This window comes from Archocentrus centrarchus, chromosome 11 (genome assembly GCF_007364275.1).
Source record: "Archocentrus centrarchus isolate MPI-CPG fArcCen1 chromosome 11, fArcCen1, whole genome shotgun sequence".
Lineage (NCBI taxonomy): Eukaryota > Metazoa > Chordata > Actinopteri > Cichliformes > Cichlidae > Archocentrus > Archocentrus centrarchus.
The window spans coordinates 9,175,364-9,198,615 of NC_044356.1; the positions used below are offsets into that span (position 1 = coordinate 9,175,364).

The 23,252-nt window shown below is 42.5% G+C and overlaps 3 protein-coding genes across 6 annotated transcripts; 1 reads left to right on the forward strand and 2 right to left on the reverse strand.

The window, feature by feature from the left end:
• Nucleotides 1–1,224: 1,224 nt before the first annotated feature.
• msto1 (misato mitochondrial distribution and morphology regulator 1) lies at nt 1,225–8,539 on the forward strand. The gene is made up of 14 exons (XM_030740527.1): nt 1,225–1,402; nt 2,587–2,716; nt 2,883–2,952; nt 3,162–3,237; nt 3,674–3,731; nt 3,823–3,976; nt 5,862–5,976; nt 6,134–6,268; nt 6,345–6,497; nt 6,590–6,721; nt 6,965–7,149; nt 7,317–7,421; nt 7,532–7,644; nt 7,746–8,539. The coding sequence occupies exons 1-14, from the start codon at nt 1,319–1,321 to the stop codon at nt 8,003–8,005; spliced, it is 1,770 nt and encodes a 589-aa protein (XP_030596387.1). The 5' UTR covers nt 1,225–1,318; the 3' UTR covers nt 8,006–8,539.
• Nucleotides 8,540–9,535: 996 nt separating this feature from the next.
• srsf4 (serine and arginine rich splicing factor 4) lies at nt 9,536–15,832 on the reverse strand. 4 transcript variants are annotated; one of them, XM_030740529.1, is made up of 7 exons: nt 15,661–15,832; nt 14,187–14,350; nt 12,473–12,582; nt 12,031–12,245; nt 11,863–11,940; nt 10,246–10,453; nt 9,536–10,137 (listed from the first exon to the last, which is right to left on the reverse strand). In XM_030740529.1, the coding sequence occupies exons 1-7, from the start codon at nt 15,765–15,767 to the stop codon at nt 9,970–9,972; spliced, it is 1,050 nt and encodes a 349-aa protein (XP_030596389.1). In that variant the 5' UTR covers nt 15,768–15,832; the 3' UTR covers nt 9,536–9,969. The 4 variants fall into 4 exon arrangements, with proteins under 4 accessions (XP_030596389.1, XP_030596388.1, XP_030596390.1 ...); XM_030740528.1 differs by having other exon boundaries at nt 9,536–10,453; XM_030740530.1 differs by lacking the exons at nt 14,187–14,350; nt 15,661–15,832 and adding an exon at nt 13,022–14,180 and having other exon boundaries at nt 9,536–10,453.
• A 920-nt stretch (nt 15,833–16,752) lies between these two features.
• On the reverse strand, nt 16,753–22,990 carry LOC115788225 (flocculation protein FLO11-like). The gene is made up of 5 exons (XM_030741172.1): nt 22,853–22,990; nt 22,015–22,124; nt 21,739–21,918; nt 20,243–21,428; nt 16,753–16,830 (listed from the first exon to the last, which is right to left on the reverse strand). Exons 1-5 carry the CDS (start codon nt 22,859–22,861, stop codon nt 16,753–16,755), a joined length of 1,563 nt encoding a protein of 520 aa, XP_030597032.1. The 5' UTR covers nt 22,862–22,990.
• Between the last annotated feature and the right edge of the window lie 262 nt (nt 22,991–23,252).

The window sequence follows — 23,252 nt, forward strand, 5'->3', positions numbered from 1 at the left end:
GTTGACGCTGTAACCTGTGACCCGAAAAGTGCACAGCAGGAGGATTCTTACTGAGAACAAATATTTTTAATCAAGAAAAACCGCGTCTATGTGATCTGTTTCTTAATTCTCGTGACTAATGATCTTTTCCTTTTTTATTCCCACTGAGGTTTCTGGTGTAAATGTCCCATAAACAGAAAGGAGAAAGGCTGCAGGTTCAAAGCCTCACAGAGTCAAACATCACGGTCATGTCACAGATACACGTCCACACAAGTCGCAGATAAGGAAAGTTTCTTCATGTTTCAGAGGTCTCTCAGTGGAGGATGGCGTGTTTCCTCAGATTCATAAAGGTACTGGTCAGTGTGAAGATGTCAAAATGACTGTTGCGAATTATCCCATTAAAACTTAATAAATGTCAAAATGAAAATATTTAGTTTTTTTTCTCAATCTAAACATTTATTTTTGAATTAATAGAACATAAAGCGTAACGCCAGCTTCTAGCTTTGGCTGTGTGTAGAACAACTCCCAGAAAGCTTAAAGCCAACCAAACACATCCAAACTTTTCTTTTAGCATTTTTCTCAGTATTTTTCATTTTATAAAGTGGTTTATTGTGTTTTGCCGTTAATTAATTAAAAAAATGTAACAGGCTCACGAATGTTAACAGAGTGAAAATAGTCACAGCTCGCCGTCTTTAACAGTCTCCTCGTTCCTCCAGACCATGTGCTGATCATAATTACTGATCGTCAGGTATAATCAGGAGCTTTGTTTGGACCTGTGCAGGGCGCGTCTGTGTCATTGTTCCATTGAACAGCATTATCAAGATGTGGTGATAACCAAGTTGACCAGCAGGTGTCACTGTGCAGATTGGTTTCTGGTTGTTTCAAATGCTTCGAACGCTTCAGTGTTTCGCAAAGCCTCGCTTTGCCCATCACTAGTACATAAACAGGTGCTGGTCATAAAATTAGAATATCATGAAAAAGTTGATTTATTTCAGTAATTCCATTCACAAAGTGAAACTTGTATATCACAAAACACGTTAAGTATTTGTCGCGTGTACTTTGAGTGTTTGAAACAGCGAGTAAACAAACAAACATTCATGCTGTACTGCAGTACTGTATGGTTGGACCCCCACGTGAATTTAAGGCACGGTGAAACCAAACTATCATTCTGACGTCACTGGTCCATCCAATCCCATTTCACCTTACTCCTTTGCCAGCCAATGGCCTGCAGCCGTTGCCTGTTAACTTGTCTCCTCTCTGTGTTGTCACTTCTAAACATGCCGATCATGGTCGCAGCAGTGGGCTTTATTTTCTGTGTTTCGCGTTGATTTCCGTCACGATGAGCAGCCTTTGTAGGGAGGTGATCACCCTCCAGCTGGGACATTATTCCAACTTCGTGGGAACTCACTGGTGGAATTTACAGGTGAGGAACGCGCATGCGAGGCTAACGCTAGGCTAGCTCGCTAACGTTAGCTGTGCATGTGTTGTCAAACTTGTGAGCCTGCTGTGAGCTGCGGAGTGAGCTCGGGTTAGTCTCAGTTTGGCTCGGTTTAACTCAGTTAGACTGGGGCGTGAAGTTGTTATTAATCTGACCCGCATGGCGTGCCATAAACAGAGGGCGAGCCGCCAGGATTTATGTGGCTATAGCTGCTAAATTAGCAGGTCAGCATCTTGTGGCGACCTTCCCATGAAGATGCAGATGCAGGAGAAACCGCACACAAACCTTTAATAGACAGTCAGCTCCATCATTTGTTGGACCAGGACACCATTTTTGTAGTTTTGGCTTTGTACCCCATCATTTCAACTCAAACAATCAAGATGTGATTGAAGTTTTGCCCAAATTTGACTGTTCAGGACCTGCAGGCGTAGTGCCCCATTATCAGAGGCTTAAAAGTAAGCGGAAAAAATGCTAGAATTTAACAAAATAAGGATTGTTTTTAATACTTGGATGAAAATCCTTTGCAGTCAGTGACTGCCTGATGAAACGCAGTTTCCTCCCTTGAGATGCTCTGCCAGGCCTTTCCTGCAGCCACCTTCAGTGGGGGTGTCTCTGCATTCAGGTTTTATCTTCAGTGACTGAAAACCATGCTCTGTTAGGCTGGCCATTGAAGAATATCCAAATTTTTTGCTTTGAGAAACTGTTGGGTTGCTTTTGCAGTATGCTTTGCGTCATTATCCATGTGCACTGCGCTGTCTGATCAGTTTTGCAGCAGTAGGCTGAATCTGAGCAGAGGGTGTAGCTCTGCACACTTCACAATCCATCCTGCTGCTTCTATCAGCAGTCAGTCTGAAGTCAGCACAAAAAGTAAATAAATATGTGTTTGGTCCATTATTTCTTTGTTGTAACTTGGCAATAAATCTTACACTGTTGGAAAGCCTGTTTAGTTCCCCTTACATGGAGCCACAGTCATAAGGAAAAATGCATATGTGGGTTGAGCCCATGAAAAACGTGCTAAATCTTCTCTGTCAATGCCAAACAGCTTATTCTCCTATTGACTCTTGTCTTGAGTTTCTGGTACCTTGTTATGATCGGAGGCAATCTCAGTGCAGAGAGATTGAGATTCTGCACTGGCAGATAAACGAAGACGTTCTTCTCTTTGTTTGCAGGATGCGTCTTTATCGTACGATCCAGAGACGCCGCCCGGTGAGATCCAGAGCGATGTTGTGTTTCGTGAAGGACAGACTCTGGGCGGCCACGTCACCTACACACCGCGACTCATCGCTATGGATCTCAAAGGTAACGTCTCCCACCGCATTCTTTTCGAAATGCTGAAACATTCATGGCTTTACTTCAGTCTGTTCACTAACTGAATGAAATATTTCCTAGTTTGTGTTGGTGTTAAATTAAAGCACTTGTTTATAAAGTTTTTTTGGTTATTTCTGACCGTCTTTCTCTCCAACAGGAAGTCTTCGTACTCTGCGACAGGAAGGAAGTTTGTATGATGCAGGAAAGGACACGTCTGCTGTCACATGGTGAATGAGAGGCTCTCTTTGCATTTCTGCCTGTTTAACTGTTTGTTTTTTTTCTGGTCCCAACACCGTAACACATACAATCTGTTTAAGTCTTCATGGGCAAATCAAATGCTATATTACATCCTTTTTTTAAAAAAAATAATCTGTTTTCATATTTAGTATATATATTTAGTCTTTTAGACAAACTAAAAATGTTTCTAATTTGGCAGGGAAGGAAGCATCATGATGCACAAAGAAAGTCCTCCTGCAAAGAACTCCTTCCTTGAAGACCTGGATAAGTTGGATGTGAGCTGACACAAAGGGATTTAGATTAGAGATTAGATTAAACTTTATTAATCTCTTTGGGAGGGTTCTGTCAGGGAAATTAAAGTTCCAGTAGCACTTTTTACATTAAAGTCACACAAGCAGAAATACAGTCAGAAATATACAAGAATATACAAGCAAAAGGATAAATGATAAACAAAGATACAATAAAGACAAAGAAGATATAAGATGTCTGACAGATGAAGTGATACTGCACCTTGATATTGATATTTACTCTGGAAACAAATCGCATTACTGCGTCTGGATCCCGGGACCAGTTAACAAACCGTCCTCTGGACCGCTTTAAAGAGTCGGTCTGTGTGCGGTTCAGTGATAATGCTTTCTCAACATCTCTGTAAAAATCACTAGAAGTAAGTAGAGCTGAGCCTCCCGTTCTGACTGTGATCTCTGTGTCTAGAAAGGGGAGATCCTCGCAGAGGCAGATTTTCCCTCCAGTTCCCAGCCTCAGTGCTCCGGTAAGAAAACCTCTGAACCAAACCTGCGTGAAACACAAGTGCATGCACCAAAATCAGCACAACAACTTAAAAAAACAATCTCTCCCTCCAGCAGGGTCACTGAGCGTGGATACAGTGAACAGCCACCTGGCTAGAGTACAAAAGAACTACAGGCTGGAGGGCAGCGTGAAGGTGTGGTCTGACTTCCTCAGGATCCATCTGCACCCTCGCACCATCTCCGTCATCCACCAGTACAACCATGACGGGTAAGGCAGAACTAACATTACCTGAAGTGTTAGTTATTCCACAGTTGTCCAAGAAGCAGATCTTACCACTGTGAAGCTTGGCAGCACCTCCTGCTGATCTCTGCTCTAAATGAGTTAGGAGGGAGTCGTAACTTTGATTTCAACATAAAAACTGCGTGGACCGGATCTCACGTCACACCAGGACTACAGACACACAAACAGATAAACAGCTGTAATATTTTATAGCCTAAATCCATTAAAACAGGGAACTCAATCACGACCGCTTAACCACTTTAAACATCAGTTAAAGCTTCAGCCCTCCACCCGCATTTCTGCATTTCACCAGTAGATGTCAGCCTTCACTCACAGTCAGGATTTCTGTGGGTCAGTGAGTCACAGCAGAAAATGTGTACTTAGTAGGGTTTAATATTTTTCCCGAAAATGACATGAATCAAATCCCGGGAAATGACGAGCCATTTCCCGGGAATCCCGGGAAAAAGTTTATTTATTTTTTTATTTTAATTAGGCCTTCTGTAGCCTGTGTCGGCCTTAACCTATTGTGATATTGTAGAGGTAGCTTTCCAGCTATGTCCTGTTATGCCCAGTAGGGGGTAACGTCGGCTTGATTAATGCAATAAAACCTACATCTCTGCATTCGAGTGCTCGAGCTATGCGGTGTTGTATCGTTCCTCAACACTCCCTTAACAAATATAATTCGAATATTCCTCCATTGTACATGGAATTATACCAAGATATTTTACAACTGCTGGTGCAAAACAATACGGTTCATCTCCACAGCATTGATAAAGGCTCAGCCACGCTGTCGTGGCGACATCTGTTGCGCTATATCTCCACCAGTGGAACGCTGTAATAGTCATTGAAAAGTTAACTACCGTACTACACTATAATATGGCATAACACAGGGCCTTGAGTAATGCACTACGACTTGGTCATTACCATTTTGGCAACAACAAATTTATAACACCGTGTCTGAGGGTTAAAGTAGGTTCGCTGTGAATCGTCTATTGAAAAACTGGCCAATCCTTATAGCCTAAAAAATATACATTTTACTCAACTCCATTTAAAAAGCGAAATATGTTAAAGCAATCTATTTCATGATAATTTCTTCACACATTAGGCCCGTATCCTAATTCATGATTGTTAGTAAGCGGCTGCAAATGAGGAAAAGAAACACTCGAAGTTAAACAGATATTTCTTTATTGTTCAGGGCAGGCATATTTTATAGGCTATATAATGCAATATAACAATATATAATATAAAATTATATAATACAAAATACCTTAGGGTAAACACATTGCCAACGATTTCAACAAATTAAAGAGGAAAAAAGTACAACTGTGTAATACCTCTATTAAAACGCTTGAGATGAAGGCTGAAGCCTTAAACGGAGGCTGAACGTGCCTGAAATGAAGAGTAATGCTTTTCGCATTAAACGAACCCTTCTCTCAATATTTCCTTAAATTTAACATTCTGAAGCTTTCTTTTCTTTCTGAAAGTCAAATCGACGCGCGCGACTTTTTTCCCGGTTTCCCGTCTAACGTTTCCCGGGAAACGGGAAATGGTTCTGATCGCATTTCCCGGGAATCCCGGATCCCGGGATTAAACCCTAGTACTTAGGTGTTACCATATAACTGCAGTATACAAGTTTACTGTATAGTTTAACATCTCCAAACTGTCAGGTTTCCTATATTTTATTAAACAGATTAATAAAACCCGAATATAAAAGCCAAGACGATCCGGTTTTATAAATCAGTTAGGTTCCCAAATTATTGGATTATTTCCTAAATTAAATTTGAAAATACACAAATCTGAGCCCGGACCTACAGTTACGAGGTATTTAACCTGAGTGCCGACACAGATTTAGATTTGTTTTTTGGGTGTTCAGGGAGGCTCACCGTCTGGAGGCTTTCGGCCAGGGAGAGTGTCTCCTTCAGGGGTCGGTGCTCGAGGAGCTGGAGGACAGGCTGCACTTCTTTGTGGAGGAGTGCGATTACCTTCAGGTGACTCTGCCGTTTCACTCTCCTCTACAAGTCTAAACATTTATTTGTACTGAAAAACCTTAAAGATGCTTCTCAAAGTCTACTCACGCATCATTTTATCCATTTCGGCTCTGTCATCTTTTCCCTCGATTCTTCCTCAATCCTCTTTTCCTTGCAGGGCTTCCAGGTGCTGTGTGACTTGTCTGATGGCTTTGCAGGCCTGGGGTCGAAGGTCACTGAGCTGCTTCGCGACTCTTACGGTGGGAGAGGCATCCTAACCTGGGGGTTGTTACCTGTCAGTCACCCAGATTCAGTGAGTGTCTCTGTGTCTGTTTGACCTTTTCTATAAAGGGGCTTCTCTATTATAAAAGTTGCCTCTGTTCCAACAGACTCCAGTGAAGGACCTCTACCGCCTGTTAAACTGCACTTTAGGGATGGTACACATGGCCGATCACAGTTCTTTGTTCTGCCCTTTGACCCTGCGAGGTGGACTGGGCAGACGACCCTCCTCTCCCACAGCGTTCCCCCACCTCAGTTATGATGTGAGGCCGGTTCCTGCACTGTTGTTGTGTCCTTTGGTCAACTCATCATTTTTAATGAGATCTTTTTAATATCCATCTTTCCTCTGTGTCAGCCTTCACTGTGGTACCACTCCAGCTCTGTCCTGGCTTTGGCGCTGGATGCCCTCACTGCGCCTTACAGGATGAGGAACAACAGCGTCCCCATGTGGCAGTTGGCAGATGACCTGGCTGTGTCAGGGAAGAAGGTTGGAAGGACTCTCAGTAGACTCACAGCTTTGTTAGGAGATGGCGCATCAGATCATTGAATGCACAAGAAATGTTTTTGCATTTCTTTCAGTGGAAGCGCAACATTAAAATCTGGTGCTTTATAAGCCCTGAGTGAATAGCAGCAGCAGAGATACATCTCAGGCATCTCAGATGCTGCATCTGTGTGTATGTATCTGTGGAGATCCCTGAGCTTATGGTAACCGGTGTTATTTAAATCGCAGGTTGTGGCTGCTTATGGTGCCGTCCCTTTTCCCATGTCACATGGCTCCTCTCTGCCTGCCGCCCTGAGCGCGTACGCCGACACGCTGCCATGGAGACCGCTGTCAGGGTGCTCCGAAGCGAGCGATGGCCGATGCTACGGCCAGTGGGTGACACTCAAAGGCTTTGAAGGCCAGAAACTCATCAGGTCAGAATTGTGTGAATAAATTTAATATTTGTAAAATATTCTTGCAGAAAATAAATGGCTATAAAAATGGCTTTGGGATACATTGTTGCCTGCATTTGAATAAATGGCTTGTAGAAACATGTATGCACAGACTTTAAAACCTTTTAATTAAAGCTTCTTTCCACCAGCTCGTTAGCTCCAGGGACTAAACTGCCCACTCCTCTGCACGGCCTCCACAGTGGCGAGGACGTCTTGGCTTCCTACGTCAGATCCTTCTTTCCTTCAGCTCCTCTGTGAGTCTCTACGCTGACACACACACGCTGTGACTTATGTATGTGCTTGTGTTTCTTGGGGTTGAACGAATGCTTTTCCCTCTTCCATCCTCTCGTCGTCACTCTCTCAGGGCCCTGCAGCTGGTTTCTATTCCCAGTAAGCTGGCGCCACCTTTCCCTCAGATATTCAGCCAATCCCTCAGTGCTCAGGGCTTCCTGCAGAGCCAGCCGCCCCCGCCTGGCAGTGAGTGTATTTCTGTTTCCACGTTTGTTGTTAAGGATTTCTCTGCGTAACACAAAACTATTATTATTATAGATTTTCATGAATGAATGGTTTCTCTGCAGCTCCAGCCCCTGTCGTCTCCTCCGTACCCGTCATGACTTCCCTCCAGTCGGGTCCCGCACTCGACCCCTGGCTATCTGACCTGCATCGCGGTGCCAGTGCTTTCGACATCCGCCGCGTGGCCCCCAGCTTCCTCTCCCAGGGGCCCGAAATGGCCGACTACCAGGAGGCCCTGGAGCAGCTGCGCCTGCTGGCACGGTGTTACAGAGACGACAGCAGAGGCGTGATGCGCTCTTCCTCTGAAGAAGACGACGATGACTGACGTTAGCTAGCGTGACTCGTATGTGTCTGCTTTGTTTACTGACCTGCATGCAGGGAGCCGAAGAGGAGCCGCGCTCTGCTACGTCGAGGACGAGGACTGAAGAGGAAGTTACTCCTGAGTTAACACAGAGGACTGAGCTGCAGGATGTAGATGAGTAATTTGAGACATGTTTTTGTTGACTGTACTTTTCCTCAATGACTGTTTGTATGAATTAAAGTGTTTTATACTAAGTGCACATTAAAGGACTGTATTTCCATAAAGAGATGTAGCTGTCACCTCAGGCGCAGGTTGCACGTGTAGCAAAATTCACGGCTCTCGTTTTTGGGTTTTTGTTGTTTCTGCAGCCTCGAATGAAGAGTCGACTGCTTTGTGTTCTTTACTTATTTATCCAAAATTGGACTTTGGGTTTAATGACTCAAAAGAAATGACCAGTCTTAGGCTGCAAATAGTCCACAACATGGAAGAAAAAAAAAAACCTCCTGCATACTTTTTCCTAATTTTCATTTAAATTTTAAAATTTTCTTCATCCTCAAAGGAAAATGTCAGAATCTGAATATATACACACAGGGCACCTTAGTAACACAGCAGATGTGGTTCTGCTGTGTTAAAACTATGATGGATCAGATAAGTACAAACCGTCCTACATTTCAGTCATAAATAGTATTTAACCCTTTAATACTAGGGCCCAAAACATTTTGCCAAAAAAAAAATCCAGGATTGTTAATGGGATAAAGTCATATACTTTGTTTTTTTTTTCTTGTTTACAATGTATTTTTGTTTAATTTATATTTACATGTTCAAAATAAAACAGTACCTCAATAAGCTGTTAAACTCACAGGTGAGCTGTTATTGAAGGTTCAGACAGGAAATGGAAAGCTGTTAAAATTTACATGATCTGAGTCATTTCTCTGATGCTGCCTTGCTAGGATGGTCCGGTGGATTCTCTCCTAAAGGAGGTAATAAAGGAAACATTAAGTCTCCTTTCCCGAGTGTCCAGCCAAGCTCTTATTAAGGTGCCATGCAGATATTTCTGGGTCACTGAACCTTCCTAAGTCTGAGTGGCCCAAGACTTCAATTTCAAATGTATTTTTTAAAGTGGTTCTAGTAGGCAGCACAGTGGTGTAGTGGTTAGCACTGTTGCCACACAGCTAGGTCTGGGCTTGATTCCACCTTGGCCCGGGCCTTTCTGTGTGGAGTCTGCATGTACAGTCCAAAGACATACAGTCACTGGGGTTAGGTTATTGGTGATTGGTGTTAGCCCTCCTACAGACTGGCAACCTGTCCAGGGTGTACCCTGCCCTTCACCCACAATCCTGAACCGAATAAGAGGATGGGTGGGTCCTGGGTGAAACAGTATTTAAACATGTCACTGTTGTATAAATGTGAACTTGTAGTCATTTGCAGAGGTGGTTGTGGGGAAGTTAAGAAACTGACCAATCCATCATCACTGCAGAGTAACACCAGGTGATCCCCCCCCCAACGCTTGCTCCATTACTCCTACATATGCAATAAATACACAAACCAACCTGCTGCAGTCAGTGACTTTATTACCAACATAAACATGAGTCCAACAGAAAGTTCAGGCATTTTTTTTTTTAATGTGAAACAAAGATTACAAGGATTTCACACAAGTGGGGGAGGTGTTCCCACCCAGCATTTCGACAAAAACAGTATGCGTCTACATTTGATTAAAAAAGGCTAAGACAAACACCATACCTTCGTTTAAACTTATAAAACTGAGATTGCACCCTGTTGTTATTTTACAAACACCTCTAATGAAAAAGTATGTTGGAAAAGTCAAATGAAATGGAGTAGCATGTGCATGAGACATCGAGCATGAGCGCCTGGTATTCTACAGCTACTTATCAAAAAACAGGATAGTGTTGTCGGGCACGGGGAATGTAAATAAAGGGGGAGGGGAGACACTGGGAGCAGGGCTTGTGACAAACAGTCCAAAATCTGAACTAGGAGCGAGAACGGGAACGAGAACGGGAGCGGGATTTAGAGCGGGACTCTGATCGGGAGGCGGATCGGGAACGGGAGCGGGCCTTGGCAGGTGATGGAGAACGGGATTTGGACTTTGATTTAGACCTGGCTCTGGATTTGGACTCCTCAGGAGACTGAGAACGAGAGCGAGAGCCTCTCTCGGGCTCGCCGCCCTCGTCGTCGGTCTTGGGCTCCTCGCGGCCTTTTGAGACAGATTTCCTGGAGTGATCCTTTTCTCCAGATGCAGAACGAGACCTAGAGCGAGAGGCAGAGCGAGACCGGGACCTGGAATCCTCCTTCTTGCTCTTCTTCCCCTCTTTCTTGCTCTTTTTACTCTTGGGGCTGCGACTCCGACTGCGGTCCTTGTTCTTCTGAGCACTGCTGCTGCGCTCCTCCTCCTCCTTCTTGCTCTTGCCCTTATTCTTCTTGCTACGAGATCGGCTGTGGGAGCGAGAAGCCGCTCTGTGGACAAAAAGACAAAACGCACAACAGTCTTTATTCACTGTTCAGCCCAACTTAGATTCATCCAGCTAAATCTCATTTACAGAAAACAATGTTACAAAAAGCACAAAAACAGATGGACGTATAACAACTATCCAATCACAGCACAATCACATAATTAGGCTAAGCCAATCAGGCCCAAGAAAGAAGCTGATCATCATTAGCATATATTATCATAGAAATAGCCTGAAATCCTCCATGTTGTTTACTCTCCACTTCAGATAAATACAGCTAAAGTGTACAAAGGGTACTAAACATCCAGGAATTTGAATAATGTGTTGCACATCTCTGATGAGTAAAGAACACATATGCCAGATTTCATGGCTCAACTGCTTGTGTTTTTGGAGTCAACAGACCAGAAAGGTAAAACCTGACAGTCGCCCGGACGGATGGACGACAACATCCTTCCACTTTATTTTGCGCAGGAGGATAAAAAGCGAAGGCTCATTTGCCCGATGCCTGCATTCTTTTCAAAATGCCACTACAGGCGGATACTCGTGTTTGCAGAAAGACTCCTGGCCCTATAGAGTCTACAGCAAAATGACGCTCAGGCATGATGAGATCATACTGAATAAAATGTGTAGTTCTAAGAATCAGAAAGGAGAATTATCCAGGATGTGCTCATGGCTAACAACGTGTTAATGACTAAGGATCAACCACTGAGCAAGACTCTACAAACCAATGACAAACATCACGGGGTAAATGTAATTTTTTTTTTTTTTATTGTTAAAAGGAGACCTATAATGCATTTCCTAATTTTCTGTCATATATGCACAGTTACAGTGACGGATGCTGATATTAAACACAGCCAAAGTTTAACTTAATGGATATTAACTTATGTAAAATTAACACCCATGAGCCTAAACACTCATTTTCAGGCAGCTTTTTCTACTATGTTCTTTAGTGGGGCCCATAAGTTCATCCTCTCTGTAACGAGCCTTTGTAGCCCCTCTCCCTTTGGTTTGAATAGCATTCAGAGGCGGCTTCTGTGCTCACAGTCAGTGCTGTGTGACTGAGATTACCATATCACGATATCGCTTTCTCTCATAGTGGGCTCCACTGAAGTAGATAGATGAGGGTCATTTGCAAACTCTGAATCATAAAAAGAAACTCTGGTAGAGTCGAGTATGAAACCTGTGAATGAGCATAACAGGTCTCCTTTTACATATTTATAAAGACATGTATATCGCTCACTGCACACACTCAATATCTAAATTGGAATTTTGTAAGTGAGGACAAAATCATTTGAAGGCATCCATCCATTTTCTTCTAGTGCTGGAGCCTATCCCTTTAGTCACACAGAACCAAACAACAGTCACCTCAAGGCCAACCATCATTCAGTCCCTGAAAACAAACAAAGATCTTCTTACCTGGAGCGGGAGCGGCTGCGACTGCTGCTCTCACTGCGGCTGCGGCTCTTGCGAGACCTGCGGCTCCTGGAGCGGGACCTGAGAAAATATCCACCAATTACAGACCTGCTGCGGTGACTTAAATGTGACAGCGCTGCAGTCGAAGTGCGGTTTGTCTTATTATTTTACCTGGAACGGCTGCGACTGCGAGAATACGAGCGGCGGCGCCGGGCACCGGGACGGTCCTCGATGAGCCGGATCTTTCTGCCGTTCACCTCTGTGCCGTCAAGCTTCTCCAGAGCTCTCTTCATGTCGGAGTAGAGCCTGAACTCGATCACCCCCTCATTCTTCCGGCCCTTATGGGTGTCAGCGTAAGTCACCTCCCCCGCCTGCCTCATGTAGTCCTGCCAAGAAAAGCACAGAGATGATCAGACATCAGCAGCATCAACTCTGGACCCTTTTAGATAAGCTGAGGTCAGGTGTGTGGCAACTGTTCACTCAGCATACACCCAAAAAAGCAAAGTGAAATCTCACCTGAAACGCATTTACATTTACTCATTTACCTGTTACCGCAATTACTTCCTTCACATAAGGTTGTATACAAGGTAGGAGAAATCAAACCAAACCTTACCTTCAAGTCCTGCCAGCTACAGCGACTGGAAAGATTCTCAACAATAAGCCGATAATCAGTCCTTATAGGTGGACCATATCTGTCTCTTCCTCCCCAGCGTCCATATCCACCTTTCAGGGTAACAAGGAAACAGAAGCAACAATGAGGACTGGAAAGCAATTGAGATGGTGCACTCATACTAAACTCCAAGCTACACACTATTCAAATGTATCAATAATCTCTCGGGAAAAGGAAACAAAATAGGGAAAAAGCAAAAAGACTTACAAAAGAAAAAAAGCTATTAAATCCTAAAAAAAAAAAAAAAAAAAAAAAAGAGCCTAATTATTTCTTTCTAGAAGTCTTTATTCAAAATTTTAAGCCAACAAGAAAACTACAGATATAAAAAAATTTGGTAGATGTTCAATAAGCCTAATTAAATAAGAAACAAGAAAAAGGAATAAGAATCAAATTAATAACTGATGGAGGAAGTACTTACGGTGAACTAAAGTTTCTAAGCTATCCTATCTAAAAACATTACACTGTTATAAAACATGTTCTTTTTTCAGGCACCTATAAGAGCTGAACCCACATCTGTTCCTAACCCCATGGCATCCTCACCACCCGGCCTGGGCCTAATGGGAAAAGCGGTCTTCATTCACAATGGCTCCCTTTTTTGGTCTGCCCAGGGGCCCAGAATGGTCAAACCACACTCTTGGAAAGGGGGGACACCATGGCCAGCAATAGGGGCAGGCAGTCAGCAAAGGACTCTTTCAATTAAAACATTGAGGTTCTTTGTTAAATCTTTACCTTTAAATTGACAATCACTTTAAATGAAATAAAAATGGAATAAGACATCAATAGATTACAAGATATTTGACAGTCAAATAGTTATTCTACAATGTTCAATCAATACATCTATGCTTGTTTTAATTAGTAAGCCAATTCCCCATCATCACATATTCACATGTATTATTAGTTTCAAATCCATCACATGGAAACCCAAGATATTTGGAGTCATTGGTGGCTCTGGTGCACACAGGTTTAATGACATTATGTTCGCTGTTCTTTTTAGAGAGAGGAGCTGTGCTGTAGCAAGGCCATTCAAAACCAAATTACTGCTCTATCCAGAAACTGAGACCCACCCGTAGGCCACAACGATACTGGAAACCTGAAAGGTTTTAGGAGGTGGGAACAGTGAACGCTAATCAAACAACACCAGGAAAGTGGCCCAAAGACCAAAAAGAAAGAAAATGAGGTCAGCTTCTTAGCAGGAATCATTCCCCTCCATGCACCTACTGAACATCTGGATCAGATACAAGTTAAGTCCTGATTCACAAAGCTGGATCAGACTGTTATAATGCAACAATTAGCGGTTATAGCTTATGTACGATTGTTTATTTTTGACATCAATGTACAGCAGAAGTGCGGTATATCTTTCATCACAGAAAGAAAGGTGCTGCCGCCAGGGGTTGCAACTCAGACGAAACAGTAAACCATAGTAAAATAACAGAAAACGTGTCAGCATCAAAGACTCCTCCCAGCTCTAAGAACCATCTAAACCATCGGTCAGACAATCTCTGCAGTTCCCATCATGAAACTGTGACATAAACCGAATGCACATTAGCCACCAAGGACCCATTTTGCCCCAATGAAATTTAAGAATTCCTGCAATAAATGAGCTCTCTCATAAATTACATTCATGTGAAACATGGGCAACACACAGCTGGACACTTACTACGTCCACCACCGCCGCCGCCACCTCCACCACCATAGCCTCCATCACGACGGGGTCCCCTGGTGTGCTCCACAATGACCCTCTCTCCACACAGCTCTTTGCCGTTTAGGTCATACACTGCATCATCAGCATCACGGGGGTCATCAAATTCAACAAACCCATACCTGCAGATAAAAATGAGCAATGAGGAAGAAAGGACTAATGTCAATAAATGGATTACTTACATTTACTGTAATTCAAAATATAATTGTTAATTTTTTGACTTGTTTTTACTTAAATTTTACTTTGCATTTTTGCTTTTCTATTTTTTATTTTCTTGTTTTTGTTTATTCAATTTTTTATTATATTGCACTTCATTTAAAATTTTACCCAACTTTTGCTTCCTTTATTAATTTGTTTTCTTTTTTAATTAATGCTATTTTGTTTTTTCAATTACTACTCTGTATTTTGAATTATTTTAATTCATAATTTATTGTGTAATAACTATTATTTCTATTGATTTTTAGTTGGTTACTTTTGTCTAGCTCCTTGCTTTTTTGTACTGTTTTTACCTTAGTAGACAATATTATTTTAATTAAACTGCGTTATATTAATTGAATTTATATTTTATTGAGCTATTCTACTTTACTAAGCCCATTTTCTTGTGTCTTATGCTTAGAATTTTTGGCTGTTGTAACAAAAATGTTCCCAATCTTTGGGATAAATAGCTGCCGTTGCATTTTTTTTTTTTTTTTTAAACTAATGATATAAATACCCCAAAATCCCTTTAACTCGGTACTGGAACGCCACACAGCGACAGTCTGCACCATTTTACTTCCTCAAATGTGAAAAACGCACATCATCTTTGTCTTCTCTTATTACAAATTACATGTTTCAGCCATCAGTGGGTATTCTTTATAGTTTGATTATAGACTACAGACCAAGTAATCAAGTTCTACTAAGTAATCAGTATTAATATTAAAATAAACAAAGGCCGGCTGCAGCCTTTGCATTTAGCAGCACTTCAGGTTAATCTGGTCAGTATAACAAAGATTTGTAAAGCACGAGAACATTAGAACCTGTTTTCTCTGCAGTTTCACGTTGAGTTTCAAACTCGGGTGTGAGTGAGGCTGCAGCTGCAGCAGACCGTTCGTTTTTAATACACACCGCCGCCTTTGACTTTGCCACGTCTAATATTAGCTCGCTGGCGCTAATGGTAGATATTAACACAAACAATAAACACTAAAACCCGCAAACATCAACTTTAGTTTTACATCGACAAAAAGAAACACTCAGGCGAAATTGAGAGGAAGTTTGGAAAAGGAAAATCACATCAGCGGGAAAGGAGAGATTTGGCGCAGATTAGCATTAGCACTAGCACTAGCACTAGCACTAGCACTAGCAGGCCTGTCACGCTTAGCATTCAAGAAGGCCGTGCGCGGCCCGCCAGCTTCAACAACGAACACAGACGATTCACGGAAAGCCTCAGCGTTACCCGTTTTTCAAGTCGACCTCGAGTATCTTCCCGTAGCCTTTAAAGAACCTCTCCACGTCCTTTTCCCTGGCTCTGTAGCTCAACCTTCCGATATACACCCGCGACATGCTGTCGGCTCCTCCGCGTGCCGCCGAAACAAGAAACCCGACAACAACCGAGCGGATACTACGCAGGCGCGAGGCTGCTCAGAATACGTAAATCTACGTAAAGCACTCCTTTCATGTGATAGGCCGCGACTGATGGGGGCGTTTCCTTTGTTATAGGTCCATGGACCCAAGGTTCTCCTTTTACGAATGTGTCTATTCTAAATATATGTTATTAGATCAAAGTCTAATATAGTGCTGGACAAAGCGAAAATCGAGGCTTTGTGAAACACTGAAGCGTTCAAACAAAGCTCCTGATTATACCTGACGATCAATAATTATGATCAACACGTGGTCTGGAGGAACGAGGAGACTGTTAAAGACGGCGAGCTGTGACTATTTTCGCTCTGTTAACATTCGTGAGCCTGTTACAGTTTTTTATTAATTCACTACTAATTCAGCAGAAAAGTTTGGATGTGTTTGGTTGGCTTTAAGCTTTCTGGGAGTTCACACCATCAGGTTTGTTCTACACACAGCCAAAGCTAGAAGCTGGCGTTACGCTTTATGTTCTATTAATTCAAAAATAAATGTTTAGATTGAGAAAAAAAACTAAATATTTTCATTTTGACATTTATTAAGTTTTAATGGGATAATTCGCAACAGTCATTTTGACATCTTCACACTGACCAGTACCTTTATGAATCTGAGGAAACACGCCATCCTCCACTGAGAGACCTCTGAAACATGAAGAAACTTTCCTTATCTGCGACTTGTGTGGACGTGTATCTGTGACATGACCGTGATGTTTGACTCTGTGAGGCTTTGAACCTGCAGCCTTTCTCCTTTCTGTTTATGGGACATTTACACCAGAAACCTCAGTGGGAATAAAAAAGGAAAAGATCATTAGTCACGAGAATTAAGAAACAGATCACATAGACGCGGTTTTTCTTGATTAAAAATATTTGTTCTCAGTAAGAATCCTCCTGCTGTGCACTTTTCGGGTCACAGGTTACAGCGTCAACTTATAGACGGGTTTCGGGCGTTCAGGCTGTGTCCCCTGAAGCTGAATTCTACCGATACGCTTCAACTATAAGTTACACAAATTTGTTAATGAAAACCTTAAACAGCCACGTTTCGGTTTAGGCTTCTGCAGCGATCGTGGTGAGCAGCGAGACTGAGGAGGACACTGAGCGGAGGGTGGATGCAGGTCAGACTTTGGGAGGTTCCCCTGATGTCTCTGAAAATAAATAGAGGTCATTTCGGCACGTGCAGAAACAAGTGGAGGACTGAGGGTTTGAGCCCCACAGTCAGCTGTCCCTGCGTGGGCTCAGTTCGTTGATTCGTTTTTGCACCGAAAGAAAATCTTTCTGTTTGTGACTGGATCGCCTACTTCATTCTTCACCGTCCACAGTAACAATAATCAGTGTCCGCTTGTGATAAATAAAAGCGTTGGTATCAAAAACATTCATTCAGCAATTACAAGACCCAGCCCAAAATGACAGGTTCATTAAAAAGAAGAAGAAGAAAAGACAAATGAGTCCTGGCGCCTCGGCCGCCTGGAAACAGCAGGAGTGAACCGCGCAAAATCACAGTCACGTGATGTAGGTGTTTTGAACCAGGCTTGGAGCAGTGTTTCGAAACACCTGTCGCACCTGCGACACAGTGTCCAGACTTCTGTGTGGAGCTTCCCAGCCCTAGTATTTATTGTTTATAAGTTGAGGTTTTGTAAGACACAAGCTTGTGTTGTCATTACTTCATTGTCTTTACTGTTTCGCTCCTTTTTCTAAGAATCCTGCGCTGAAACGCAAACTCAGAAGTGGAGAGCTTGCTAGCGAAGACGTTAAGGTCTAAACTTGATTAGCGCCCTTGGAGAGCGGAGTGAGGTATAGAAATGTTGACTGTACATCTTATGACCGATGCTATTTGTTTTACCTGAGGAAAAATGTCATTTCATTTGTTTGTATGAGTTAAATTGCACAACCACAAGATTAAAGGTAGTGTGCGTTTGTGAAAGTTTAATTTGTTTATTTAAAGGAAATGTGATTCAGTTGTTAATACTGATTATTTGGTTGTATTTTGAGTTGTGATTAATATTGGAATATAATAAGAATTACGTGTGAAACGACATGGAGGCACTCTGTTTTTGTTCTGTAGTTTTCACGGTGTAACACTGTCTGGTGTATGGTGCTCGCCAAAAGAGAAGAAATAAACGACACCCTCTGAAACTCTACACGTCTGGTTCATACATCCAAGGGACCGCTACAGTGTGGTTTCAACATATTATGACAGTAAAAATTAAAGTTAAATCTTGTCTCTTGATTTACGGTGATTAAATGTTTCTACTATGGAGATAAACCATTTTGGATTTCATGGTCTGGTACTGTTGCCATTTAGCAGTTTTTTCCACTGTCATTTGAACGACTTTTTTTTTTATTGTACTTTAATTAAAAATCATGCTAGTAATGTTTTATTTTATTTCTTTTAAACTATATCTGTTAGTAGGACATGTCAGAACATCCACTACCGAGCACCCGCAAAGCCACCACTTTTGGAGGGTTACACTCGCGCGCAAGCACGAACATGCAGGAGCAGTGTGGAGGGGTGACGGTGAGGGGATGATCAGACTTTCTTTCTACTCAGGTTTGAAACAGTGAATCCAAACTCCTCGGTCTGACTTTGTCAGCTGATCACATGGCTGACGGCCCATGCTTTAACGTGGAAAAATAATGTGGTGAACACAGGTATTCAAATCGCTAAGAAACTGAGTGCTGTGCTTCTCATCACACAAGCTTACACAGAATATGTTGAAGATCCCGATAGAGAGAAATCCACAAAATTTACAGGCAGAAAAAGGAACCCTGATGTGTTGGCAACAGAGGGAAACTTCCAGACAAAGAATTACATTTGAAACACATCACAGCACTGAAGTTGTATTCACTACATTTTAAAAACCTACTTTAATTTAAAAAAAAATGACACTGGTAGTGGATATTTTATTTCATGTACATTAAATTAGATCTGTTAGTAGGATGTAAGGACGCATTCAGCCGTCCGCTGCAGAATCTGCCGCGTATAAGGCTCCTAGTTGGCTAGAGTGAAACACACTGAATAAAAACCCATTCAGCTGATGCTTTGGGTAAAAAAGGATTTTTGTAATAGATTAGGAAACATATACTAGCATCAGACTTTGTTACTAGCTATGTAACGCCACCATCCATATACTACTGTTATTAGAGACTGTTAAAATCAAACTGCTGATCTCTCCAGGTGAAATCTGCCTTTGACTCGGTTTATTTTGAACTGACTGTTGGATGCTGCAGGAAACATTTCCTTTGTTGACTCTGAGTCAAAAACAGCTGCAATGCTTGAAAACAGTTTTATATTTACAGTATTTAGTTTCAAAAATTTCCCCATCTACAGGGTTCAGTGTTCCTTTGTGTCAAACATCCAGTCAGATATAATTAATCTGTAATCCAACAATCAGTGACCGCTGTGGGTCACAGTGTTTGTCTCCACATCACAGATGTTTGCATTAAGCACAAACCATTTTACTCCTATACCTTCAACAAGTCAAATACTCTGGAAAAAGTCACAAACATGCATTTGTTTAGGTTTCCAATTCATTTTTATTTGGTGACAAACCAATTGAGATGCAACAACCCAAATTACCCAAACAACCCTCCTTTGGAGAAAGATTCAGAATCAACTTATGGTGCACAGTGCAAGATTTTAAAAACTGTCCTGTTGTCTGAGCAAAACTGCAAGGCAAAGACCCTGCAGCGTCAAAACCCCGACAACCGGACAGCCCCCTATGAGCAAGCACCAGGCGACAGTGGGGAGGAAAAACTCCCTTGTAACAGGAAGAAACCTCCGGCAGATCCAGGCTCAGGGAGGGGCAGCCATCTGCCGCGACTGAAGCACTAATTTACTTTAAAATAATTGAAACTTTTGAAAAGAGGGTTGTGACTTCAGATTATGTAGAGCTTTTTAAATTTGGTAGCTTGACAAAGCAGAGCTGGGACTTAGCCCTACTTAATTTTCAAGAGGATTATTCTCTTGTTTCATTCACTTTCATTGCTGGTAGTGCAGCAAGTGAATGCCTTCCTCAAACAACCAAATATGGAAGCGCAGGTCCTCCTGAAACCTCTGCCCTGTCTGTTGTGTTGATGGGAGGATGTGGATCCATTCGTTTCATCTTCTTGGCTGTGAGACTTTGCTGATTTATTCTCACAGACTTCAGGACCTTTAGTGCTCCTTTTGAAAATTCTCCACATCTTCTTTGGCTCCTCTGCTTTTTTAAACTGCGCTTTTAGTGCAGTCGCAACAAGAGTCACGAAAGACAGATCAGCCTTTGTCATCATATCCTGAAGTTTGTATTTGGATCCACAAATTTGTTTCAGGTTCTTGTATATGATTTTGTGCAGTTTTTTAACATCTTGTGGTACGGTGTAACTCTGGTCTTTCATAAACCAGTCCTTTACACCAGTTATTATCGGTACCAAATCGATGTTTCCAACTGATGTCTGGGTTTTCTTTGCAATGTAGCCGACTAACGTTGCAAGAAACAAGGTGAGAAAGTTGTCAAACTCAAGTAGCAGAGTTTGGCTCTCTGCGCTCTCAGCGCCGGTCACGGCGCTATTCTCGGCGCTGGTCTCTGTGCTGGGCTCTGAGCTGGTCTCTGCGCTATTCTCTCCCTTGGGCTCGGCACTATTCTCTGCGCTGGGCTCTGCGCTATTCTCTGCACTGGTCTCAGCGCTGGTCTCTGCGCTATTCTCTCCCTTGGGCTCGGCACTATTCTTTGCGCTGGGCTCTGCGCTGGTCTCTGAGCTGGTCTCTGCGCTATTCTCTCCCTTGGGCTCGGCGCTATTCTCTGCGCTGGTCCCTGAGCTGGTCTCTGAGCTGGTCTCTGTGCTGGTCTCTGTGCTGGTCTCTGAGCTGGTCTCTGAGCTGGTCTCTGTGCTGGGCTCTGCGCTGGGCTCTGCGCTATTCTCTCCCTTGGGCTCGGCACTATTCTTTGCGCTCGTCTCTGCGCTATTCTCTCCCTTGGGCTCGGCACTATTCTCTGCGCTGGTCTCTGCGCTATTCTCTCCCTTGGGCTCGGCACTATTCTTTGCGCTGGGCTCTGCGCTGGTCTCTGAGCTGGTCTCTGAGCTGGTCTCTGCGCTATTCTCTCCCTTGGGCTCGGCGCTATTCTCTGCGCTGGTCCCTGAGCTGGTCTCTGAACTGGTCCCTGAGCTGGTCTCTGTGCTGGTCTCTGAGCTGGTCTCTGTGCTGGTCTCTGCGCTGGTCTCTGCAGATTCTTGTAGAAGACTGTCATCTTCATCCAGTTTTGGTAAGTTCAGCATTATGTCATAGATATTCATATTATTCTTAGCTGGATGTTGCGGAGAAAGGGGCTTTTTGCACATTTTTACGATGTTGATGATGTTATTATTCATTTCCATCATGAGTGAATGTGATTTCACAGAATGTGACCCTGTGCGATAACTCATGACTAAGTTGACTCTCTTTGCGACCTCAGTTGAAAGTAAAGATCGGAGTCTGGCTGAGTCATAGGACGGTATTTGGACAACAGCCAGGAGCTGATAAAAACAGTCATCCAGGATGTCTCCAAAGCAGGCCTCAACATCATCTTCTGTCACCCTGCAGTACCTGCACCAACTCAGCAGAGAGTCACTTATTATCCTTAAAAAAGAAAAAGAGAATTTAGTCAGGACTAAAGTCTCACACACACACACACACACACACACACACACACACACACACACACACACACACACACACACACACACACACACACACACACACACACACAAACTTAGGGGCTTCATTAAATGACTGATTTCAAACATGATGGAAAATATTCTGAGAAACAACAGGAAGAAAAACTGTTCTTTAAACTCTGAGAATCACCAGGATCACTCGATGATCCGTGTAATGTGGATTATTTAAGGAAATACAAGCGTGTAGAGCTGAGTTTGACTTGAGAACTTACAGGTTAGTAGAGGTGCGTGCGGTGACTTTGGGAACACGTTTGTGTCGGTGGGCTGTAACCCGAGGTTCGATTTTATCGAGGATCGAAGTGGTAACATGTCCTAAAAGCCACCGACACATCTCGGCCAGCAGAACATCCACTTCTGACTCAGAGGCACCATCGGCTAATGCCCTCCAATAACTGAAAGAAAAACAGATTGATTGAATAAAACAAACCTTTGACCACTGTATATGTGTGTATATGGTGAGAACTGATGACTTCAAACTCATGACTTACTTTTCTGATAAAGCCTCTACATAGCTGGCACAGGGCACTTCAGTATCTTCAAAACTGAGTGCTAGCAGGTCTAGATGACTCTGCCTGCTTTTCCTTGGTTTAGCTGATATCTAGAAAGAAAAGACAATCAGGTGTTAGTGAGGAGGCAAGTTTTACACATCAACACAAAGTTCTCATCATGATGGGACTTTGAAATCACAAAAGCTGTCTGCATCCAAACAACAGATAAAAGATGCAACTTGAAGCATTAAGACTGCACGAGAGAAAGTCACAATTCAATGTTACATATTAACGTGTGGAAAATATATTTTTATAATGTCCTCAAAGCATGACAGAACTCTTCATTACAAATAATTAAAGTGTTTGATTTTCATCTTCTCTGAAACTATGTGTGACTTGTTGTGAGTGCTTAACAAATTTATTAGACCAGGATTTGTGCCACAGCTGCCCTGCAACTAACAGTATTGGTAAGTACTGAATCATTTTAATGCAAAAGTATAGTTAGTTATCCATGAATATACAAATTTGCTGTTTTACCAAAAAAAAAAAGCATAAAAATGGCAAAGCATGTGATCGTTGTTTGATTAAGATGCCACATTACAGTTACTGACTTGTATTCTTGAACAGAAAAATTCAGTTTAGTGGTTGAATGTTCTGCTCGATTGATTTCTGACTTCTCAGAAAGCAGGAATTCAGTTTGCCTCATAAGTAAGAATATCATTTTTAGTTTTAAGCAAGTTTTTGACAGATTTTTAACATTTTTGTGTTTTGTTGTTTTTATGACAGATGGTCTAATAAATGTGCTAAGCACTGTATGTGATAAGATTGTTTCCCCTACCTGGCTCATTTTTACACAACTGGGAGTTTTGTCAGTGAATTCACTCTGCAGTTTTGTGCAATTTGTCGCTTTTTTCCAAGTTTTCCAAAGGTTTCTCTCTCCGTTAATTTCTCACCGTGAAGCTGTAAACATGTGAGACTTGATCCACAAACAGTAATGTAGTTAAGAAAAAAGATCAAAGGCTTAGAACGTCCAACACTGAGAACATCTAACACTTAGAATTTCAAATGCTTATGACGCCATTTCTGCCGAACGTTTGACTGCACTCGTGCGCGCACACACACGCAAACCAAAACAAATCGTGCGCGCACACGCTGACGTCTCTAGCAGTTTCATTTATTGTTAGTGACTCTCCGGGCCTACGGTGTTAATTATTAAATATGTTCCGAGGTCATAACAG